Source organism: Sciurus vulgaris (assembly GCF_902686455.1).
Source record: "Sciurus vulgaris genome assembly, chromosome: 7".
In the NCBI taxonomy this organism is placed as follows: Eukaryota; Metazoa; Chordata; class Mammalia; order Rodentia; family Sciuridae; genus Sciurus; species Sciurus vulgaris.
In genome coordinates, this window is record NC_136467.1 from 156,729,699 (window position 1) to 156,738,993 (window position 9,295).

The 9,295-nt window shown below is 50.2% G+C and overlaps 2 protein-coding genes across 2 annotated transcripts; one reads left to right on the forward strand and one right to left on the reverse strand.

The window, feature by feature from the left end:
- Window positions 1-781: 781 nt before the first annotated feature.
- Window positions 782-2,290, reverse strand: LOC306666573 (histone H2B type 1-K). Its single transcript, XM_079148740.1, has one exon. The coding sequence runs from the start codon at window positions 2,212-2,214 to the stop codon at window positions 1,834-1,836; it is 381 nt and encodes a 126-aa protein (XP_079004866.1). The 5' UTR covers window positions 2,215-2,290; the 3' UTR covers window positions 782-1,833.
- Window positions 2,291-2,476: 186 nt separating this feature from the next.
- Window positions 2,477-3,035, forward strand: LOC306666485 (histone H2A type 1-E-like). Its single transcript, XM_079148619.1, has one exon. It carries the CDS (start codon window positions 2,518-2,520, stop codon window positions 2,902-2,904), a length of 387 nt encoding a protein of 128 aa, XP_079004745.1. The 5' UTR covers window positions 2,477-2,517; the 3' UTR covers window positions 2,905-3,035.
- Window positions 3,036-9,295: the final 6,260 nt, after the last annotated feature.

The window sequence follows — 9,295 nt, forward strand, 5'->3', positions numbered from 1 at the left end:
CGAAAAAGTATATTTGTACCTTTGGAGAACATCCTGTTGACTTTTCTTTATTGTGAAAGAAAATACTCTTTCCCCCCTTTAAAAAAAAAAAATGAGAAAAGAGATGCTGGTGGAAGTTATGGCTTCACTTTCATCCAGGCTTTCTATGAAAATGCAATGCACTTCCAGAATTTTGGAACAGGAGCAACAAAGTCTGCAAGTAAACTTGTAAAATTTTGTAAAATTGTAAAATCAAGATCTATCTTTTGCAAAAATGGTTGTAAGCCTGGTATTAATGACAGCAGAATACCATTAACAGTTCCAGGCCAAAAACAAAAACAACAAAAAACTAAGAATAGTAAAATACCCCTTGTAGGTAGAGTCCATCATCATCACTGGTGTATTTTAGTCAAGCTACCGAAATCCTACATAGCTAGGGCCTGCAATATTCATTGGAGAAAATAAGCTAATGTGATGCAGGTATTCTCTTATGCATCCCATTCTTTCCCTTGAAATCTGAACAAGCAGTGCCATTACACTGGTAGTTGTCTCCCATCAGCCTAGGGGTTAAGACAGCTTTTGCTGTCCAAAGACGTCCTCGTGGGGAAACCAGTCTGCAGGAAGTTCAAATTGCACCCACACCTCTCCCCACTTATGAGGTATACTCTGCCTTTCCACTGCGTATGCCTTTGCTCTTTGAAAAAGACATTTCTTCCACCTCTTTGTAGGTGACTTTCCGCATGTGAAAATGTGAACGCCTCCCTCAGATGACATGTCACACACACACACACACACACACACACACACACACACACAACACGTGCTTGGAATGTTGATGAGCACTGTTGAAAGTCACTTGACATACTTGAGATATTAATGCAGCCTATTAATCTGATAGGCTAAGACCTGGGTGAACAGTGAACATACAGGCCGTTAATCCCCAACACACTCCCAAGAAAGCAGGCAATTCAGAGAACCCCCAGACCAGCGTAGGGAAAACACCTGCATGCCCGTTTCAGGAAACCCGTTCAGCTTGAGTTACAGACCTAGCCGGGTCACAGCCCGGTTTAAAACTCACCAGCCTTCTTTCCTTTGGCTCCAGGCTGTCCACTATTGCACATGTGGCCCAGTGGCCTCCATCCGAGCCAAACAAGCAGGCTGCTCAGACCCTGGCCAGGCACTTCACCCCTCCTAACTTCCGCTTTGCTGTTCCATTGTCTCCTCTCTGAAATCCTGATTTCCCCGTCAAGTCTTATGAACCTCCTGATGTTCGTCAAATGAAATGGTCAATCGAACTAGTGAATGTTTAATTGTCTGGGATTGGCCACCAGGCCTTTGTGACCCTGGCGGTTCCGTGTCTCTAAGAGGCAACTCCTCCCCAGGCCTTTGCAGAAACTAGCCGCCTGGTCCCGTGTAATACCGACCCACGTGGCCTGGCCAAGCCCCAACTGGAAAACTTAAAATTTAAGAATAAATCCCCAGTCCAGGGAACTCAACTCCCGTCATTCTAATCCTTGGGCTAACACTGCCCTGAAAACAACTGCTTAACAAAAGTGCGCTCAGAAGACCCCAAACCCTGTTACCAAAGTGACTACTGGTGTGGAGGACCACGCAAAAAGCCACATCAAGCCCCAAGACCATGGTGAAGCTCCCTGCAAATCCTGGTTATGAGGTGCCACGTGTGCAGGTAGTCAGACACCATCCCAGCCACAGCCCCTCCGCATTGAGAGCGTCTAACGCTTAAGGTTTGGAGAAACAAAGACCCGACCACGTGTTTGCAGTTCTGATATTTACAATGTAAGTGGCTCTTAAAAGAGCCTTTGGGGTTGGTGCAAAGACGCTTACGTGGCATGCTCACTTAGCGCTGGTGTACTTGGTGACGGCCTTGGTGCCCTCGGACACGGCGTGCTTGGCCAGCTCCCCGGGCAACAGCAGGCGCACGGCCGTCTGGATCTCCCGCGACGTGATGGTCGAGCGCTTGTTGTAGTGCGCCAGGCGCGACGCCTCGCCCGCGATGCGCTCGAAGATATCGTTGACGAAGGAGTTCATGATGCCCATGGCCTTGGACGAGATGCCGGTGTCGGGGTGCACCTGCTTCAGCACCTTGTACACGTAGACCGAGTAGCTCTCCTTGCGGCTGCGCTTGCGCTTCTTGCCGTCCTTCTTCTGGGCCTTGGTCACCGCCTTCTTGGAGCCCTTCTTCGGGGCGGGAGCGGACTTGGCTGGCTCAGGCATGGTGGGAGCAAAGACTGCAAAACGAGGAAGCTGGGGGCGCAGCGTGGCTTTATATAGAGCTTTAAACGCAAATAAGGTGGAGTCAAAGCCTGTCTTTGATTGGTGGTTATCCAGAAGGACGTCAGAAGTTGGTTTTGCCCAATCAGAATGTAGAAACTCTGAATCGATTTTTCTATTGGTTAAAACGAAACTACAATTTCACCCAATGACAAGTCTTCTTTTTCGCGCCCAATAGTGGTTATAAAGTGTACTGTTTTGCGTGCTCGGCCTTAGAACCTTTTGCTTTTGGTTGCAGGGTTAGTTATGTCTGGACGCGGCAAACAGGGCGGCAAGGCGCGCGCCAAGGCCAAGACGCGCTCGTCGCGCGCCGGGCTACAGTTCCCGGTGGGCCGGGTGCACCGCCTGCTGCGCAAGGGCAACTATGCAGAGCGGGTCGGGGCCGGCGCGCCGGTCTACCTGGCGGCGGTGCTGGAGTACCTGACGGCTGAGATCCTGGAGCTGGCGGGCAACGCGGCCCGCGACAACAAGAAGACGCGCATCATCCCGCGCCACCTGCAGCTGGCCATCCGCAACGACGAGGAGCTCAACAAGCTTCTGGGCCGCGTGACCATCGCGCAGGGTGGTGTCCTGCCCAACATCCAGGCCGTGCTGCTGCCCAAGAAGACCGAGAGCCACCACAAGGCCAAATAAGTGAGGTTGGGAATACCGCCAAACAAAGGCTCTTTTCAGAGCCACCCTAAGCTGTTCTGGAAAAAGCTGTTGTACACAATCTGCCTTTTTTGTCACATAGCACTTGTAAGAGGCAATTCTCCTAGGAGGGTAAGTCCATATAAAAGTAAATTGAGCAATTTGGTCTTGAAATAAGGGTCACCTGCTTTAACTGACCTAGTTAAAGAATAACTTTACAGAGGATGGAATTCGCATTCCACTAACTGCTTCAATCCTGCAAACTAGAAGTTGATACATTGGTCAAAAAATAAGAAACACCTATATCCCCAGTTATTCACCCCTTGGTCTTATTTGAAATGCATTCTTGTTTCTCAGTAGCTCAGAATAATGCAACCTGGGAATTTTGCCTCCATGGGGATTGTTTCCAGGTGGAGAGGATAAGCTTGTCAAGCTGTAGCATGCCAGCTGGTGCGTATCCAAAAAATATCCATTGTGCTACAAAGTATAAAGGGAGGTACCATTTCAAATAATCACCAAAATGAATTTGAGGTGTTACTCGAGATTCTTACACTGAAACAAGGCAGGCCTATCAGGGCCTGAGTGTTTCAGGAAGAGGAACTGAATGCAGGGGCCTTGGGTCTGACATTTTGTGGGTGGGAACAGCTTACCAGGCTTATGAGGCTGTGAAGTGAAAGCAAGTTGGGGTGGAGCAGGGGGAGAGGAGCCCAAACAGGGCTGTGTAAAGCAAGTGAATGTGGATAAGCAGTCAAGCAGTAGCAACCCTGAGACTTAAAGTTTCCATAACACAAAATAGCCAAAAAGTATGGAATCCAAGCTTCTTAGAGATGCCTTAAAAATAGTATTTGTCATGTGGTTCACAAATTAAAAGATTGACTAGGACAGTTTACAATTAAATGTACAACCAGATTTATCTGCTATTCCCATCTTTACTTGCAGAAGCCTGTTGAAAAAATGATGATAAAATACAAGGAAAATATGGTGATGGACTGACACATCTCGGGTTCTCTGTAAAAACATGCTGAAGGGGAGTTTGGGGCACAAGATGTGTATTAGGGATCAACATCTGGGAGAGAAGGCAGAGGAATTGGAGCTGGACAGAAAATGTCAGAGTGATAACCTGCCAAACGAATGCTCGACCAGTGGAGAGAAGCAGTGTGACCCACCATGTGGGGTCAAAGGCTCTGACCTGCCTCTTGCTGGCCTGCATTTTGCTGGATCACTGAAGGAGGACTGCCCTTGGCAAGGCATGGGCTTGACAGAGGTAGAGCTGACAGCTGGTACCTGTCTGCCAAGGATGCTCTCTGCAACTGGCAGCAAGCCCTTCCTTGAAGAATTGAACAGTGCATTTCCATTTTGATGTAAATATAAAATCAACATTGAGTAATGTCTACATGGTGTATGTGAGACTGACTTTATTATACATACCTAGTACTTGCATCAGGGAATCCAAAGGGCATATTTTTTGCAGAAATGAGAAAACCTACATACTTTCTAAAATTCTTTAATTTGATTGGCTCCTCCTGTTAGTTTTGGATGCCTCAAACACTACAAACTGAAGGTGGCATAAAACAGTAATAAGGAAAAGGGATGCATCTTCCACTGACGTCCTTGCCCTTCTCCACATCTTGGTATCTCTTCACTTTCCAGTACTGGGAAAGTTTCCAGCTTTGTAACATAATATGGAAACTTCAAAATGAATATTTGAGGCCCAAAGGAGAAGAGAGTGAACCTTTAAAGAAAATATGGAGGCAGGCATGGGGGTATACACCCGTAATCCCAGCAGCTGGGGAGGCTAAGACAGGAGGATCACAAGCACACAGACAGCCTCAGCAACTTAGTGAAAACCTGTCTCAAATTTTAAAAAATACATATATACAAGGGGGGCTTGCATGTGGCTCAGAGGTTAAGTGCCCCTGGGTTCTTTCACAGTAGTAGAAGAAGGAAGGAAGGAAGGAAGGAAGGAAGGAAGGAAGGAAGGAAGGAAGGAAGGAAGGAAGGAAGGAAGGAAGGAAGGGAAGGAGGGAGGGAGGGAGGGAGGGAGGGAAAGAAAAAAAACATGGAAAAGATATTCAGTATCAACCACTTATGGGCTTACATATGTGACCTGAGTGTGTTTATTAAATTCTTACAACCTCTGAGATGGGTATTGTTCCAATTCTAATTTAGAAAACAAAGAATGGTAAGTATGATGTTACTTAACTACTCATATTCTCAATTTGTAGCAGAAAGAGCTATGCATTTAGGGTATTCTGTACCTCTCCACACATTACTGTCTTCTAACTACCTCATTACTGCCTTCTCTTAACTACCTGGTTTCATATAGTTTCATATTAAAGACTGTTGGAATATTTAAGGAGGAGAGTCTCATGGTCACACCTGCTTTAACACATCGAACAAGAAAGAGTAAAAGTAAACTTGATTATACCACGATGGCTCTCACTGCCTGAAGGCCCACCTCTGAATACTACCATAATGGCAATTAATTCTCAGCATCTGGATTCCAAGGACACATTCAGACCATGTCAGTTTCCAAGAGGAGAGATTAAGCTGCTGCATCCATTGCTGCGGAGAAGCCAGCCACAGGTGTAATAGACCAGGACTGTAATCCTAGCTGCTCCCAAGGCTAGGAAGATCCAAGGTAGGAAGATCACAGGTTCCAGGCCAGCCTGGGCAACTTGGTAAGGCACTCAGCAATGTAGTGAGACCCTGTGTCAAAATAAATATTAATAATAATAGGTCTGCTGAGCCCCAGTACCAAAGCTGACAGGAAGCCAAGTAAGATGGGGCCCCACCAACAAACAGTGGATACACCATTTCAATGACTGGAACAAGACCAGTTCCAGTGGAGTGATAGGGAGAAGGCAAGTAGAAGGAGAGTAAATAAAGGAGTGAGATGGAACAGGAGGGAGTCCGATGACACTGGGGGAATATGGCTGAAAGGTTTGCTTCCTCTAGAGACTCCCAGCGTGGAAGAGTGCAGGCACTGCAACTAGAGCTGATACCGCCCTTGACCGGTGACGAGTTCTGCTCCCTCTAATGCTGAAGTCTGAGCACTAGAGAAGCACGCCAAGGCAAGCATATTAAGCAGGTTTTATTTAAAGGTGATAATACAGACTTCTCCCGGCAGATAGAAGGGGGCCATGGCTGATGTTCTAGAGTCCCCAGAAGTGAGCGCACCCTACATCTTTTATAGGTTAAGGTCTCTTTTGTTCTCCAGTTCTCTCCCCGCTTATCTCTCCTTCCTGCCTACAGTAACTAGGCCCGGTTTTGCATAATGTGAAAAGCCATGGGCAGGGGGAGGGCCAAGGTGATTCAGGCAGGTAAGAGCCCAGGGGGCATTAATTAGTAGCTACTTGCTTGCAGTCCTTGATAAGGGCAGGTAAATTTAGTAATGGAGATCCTTGACATTCCATTCTTCCAGGGGCAGTCTCCAACTTCCAGAGGCAGATGGCTTCATGGCTTCATTTCCTCGATTTGACTGGATCCCCTATTTCCACACTAACTACCTGTCCTTAATTCTGGCTTCAGAGCTGGTCCAAAGGGCTTGCAACCTCCCATCCGCAGTCTTGTAGTGAGTCAGACAAAATCCTCGGGCCTTCAAAAATCAGCACAAGAAAAGGCTTCTTCCAGGCCGGTGACACACTGTGTCCTCTCTCTCCTCGAGAAGCACACCCAGATGCACAGGATTGCCAGAAACATCCCAGCAGGAAACCCAGCCCTAGCTCTGACCCCACCCAAGGAACCCACCCTAGAAGCTTCTTACCTTTCTCCACCAGCCCACCCACAGCAGCTTACCTCCCAGTGCTACACCGGTGAAGGGGCTGGGAACAGGACCCAGGGCTGGACACACGTAGAGAAGCCCTCCACCTTGGTCCCTGCCCAGGCCTGCTGTGGCTCTCTAAAGGGGGTGGAGAAAGTCCTTCTGAAAAGGAAAGGACAGAGAAGTCCAAGTCGACTCGGTCTGTCGCTGGCAGCATTGCAACTCTTTGAGGTTTGAAGATTTTGAGATTGAGAATGCCACCAGATCTTTCCCTAACAAAAATAATAGCAGTGTTGGGGAGCAGGCAATTCATCCAGCAAACCTGCCAGTAATCGGGACGGTCTTGTCACACAAGAAAAGGAGACAGTGAACACTGCAGAAAATCAAGCGCAGTTTCAGCTCTGCTGCATTTTCTACGGATTCCGAACTTCCTGGCCAGTGCCCTAAGGGGAGCTGCCGGCCTGAAGCAGGGCACGGGAACCCGCCCTTCGATCGTCCACTCACTGGCTCTGCAGGCAAAGTAGTGATGCACCCAGGACGGGAGAAGCCCTGGTGACAGACAGCCGAGCAGAGTACCTCCCCCCAGAGCACCCTGGCGAGAGGAGGGACACTAACAGCCAGCTGGTGGCATGCGTCACGGCGAACCCACAGCCCAGCGCCCGGGGAAATTGTTAATTAAACTGCAACCCAGACGAGGGGCAGGAAACGCTTCCCTGGTGGGCCAACGCTGGAGCTGGAGGCTCTGCACCACGGCAGCAGCCCGGCCTGCGCTCCGGGAGCGCGCAGAGACGCGGGCGGGCAGAACCACGCGGCCCGGGAGGCGGGCGCGGTAGCGGAGACCAGAGCGCTCGCTCGTGTTCCCTGCGGCCCGGCGTCGAGCGGAGGGCGGAGCGCAGGGCGGAGCGCGGGCGGGACCTGCAGGGCCGCACCTGGAGCGCCCGCCAGCGGCGGAAAGCGCACCTGTCCCTGTGAAGGGCGCGGAGCACCAGCAGCGCGGCGGGTGGCCCCGTGGCGCGCCGTGATCGTATAGTGGTTAGTACTCTGCGTTGTGGCCGCAGCAACCTCGGTTCGAATCCGAGTCACGGCAGCAGGCGCAAGTCACCCGGGCCACTGTTTTCCTGCGATGCGCAGGGAAACTGCAGGAAGAGGCCTGCGAACAGACTCGTACCCCAACACGGAGGGACCTGCTCGGCAGGGGCGCTTCTTTTCCTGCACCCTTGAAGCCCTTCCCAGCTCCACCAGGCCCCACCCGCTGTCTCACTGGCTGTACGGGCTGCAGAAGAAACCGCGGTAACAAAAACTGGAAGTAGCAAACGCTCCTCAGACCGCGTGGGCAAGAGCTTCCTCCAAGCAGGCCCGGCTTACGGGGCCGCCTGAACACCCAGCTTTCGCTGCTGCGTGTGGACGGGGGCATCCAGACGTCCAGCAGGCCCCTCCGCTGCGCCGCAGCCGGCTCACTGTGAGCCCTCCTAGCAGGTGGAGCCCCCGCTGAGCCAACGCCCCAGGCCGCAACTCCTGGTTACCTGGAGAAACGTTTCTGGGGGCACCTGGAGTCTCCGGAGTGAGTGGAGAGAGCTAGGAGGACAGCTGAGGTGGGTGGAGGAACGGTGGCCTGACTTGGGAAGGTGGCTGGAGGTGCGACCCGGGCACCGCGGCCAGGTGGCAAAGACCAGCAGATCCTGGAGGCACCTGCCTGAGCCCAGGGTGCCCACAGCACAGCATAGGATCAGAGGTGTCATCTCACCTCCCCTGGGCCTCATGCATTGTTAGTGCTAACGAATAATAATAATAGTAATAATAATAATAATGCTGTCTGTTGTCCTACTTCTAGTAGCTCATTACCGGTATTGGCATGAGAATATTTTCTTTCACTTCCCGACCCGGGCTTTCCCGCCTTGGGGCTAACACGGCCCCATTTCTTCTCCAGCTATCCACCTGGCATGGATTCTGAACACTCAGCAATAAAGAGCTGCAGAGACGCTGTAACTGACATGTCTGAGCTTTGCGATCATATACCCCAGCAGCTCGGGTTCAAGACTGCTTCCCAGTGATTTGACAGCATTCGTAGAAGTTACTCTTGTTCATTTGTATCCCACTCTGCCTCAATTTTCTCTTTTGTGTATCTTTTCTCTACTGGGGTTTTACGTGGGTGGGTGCAGCCACTCCATCACCCGCTTTGAGTAAAATGTTGACTGTGTCTTGGAAAGCTTTCCAAAAGGAAAAGCAAAGGCCTTTTCCGCAGGGCCTTAGGCCTTAGCAAGGTCTATGAAGCACTAACAAAACTTCACAAAGAAACTCAGCTAAGAAAGCTGAGAAATGTATAGATCCTGATCATGGGATGAGCTAGGCAGTGAGTAGAAGCTCAAGACCCACAATGAGGCAGAGCCAGAACCCACTCTTGGCTAAAGTCTCAACCTCGGTACAGGGGTGTAGTTCAGTGTTAGAGCACCTGCCTAGCGTGCACAAGTCCTGGGTTTCCTCCCCAGCACCAAACAACAATAACAACAACAATAATAAAACACTCCCCAACCTCAGCCTCCAAAGGCATCTCACTGCTGCATGATCTCTGCTGTACTTTTCCTCCATCAGGGAGGAGAGATTCCTATAGTCATGTGCAATAGCAAACTCTAA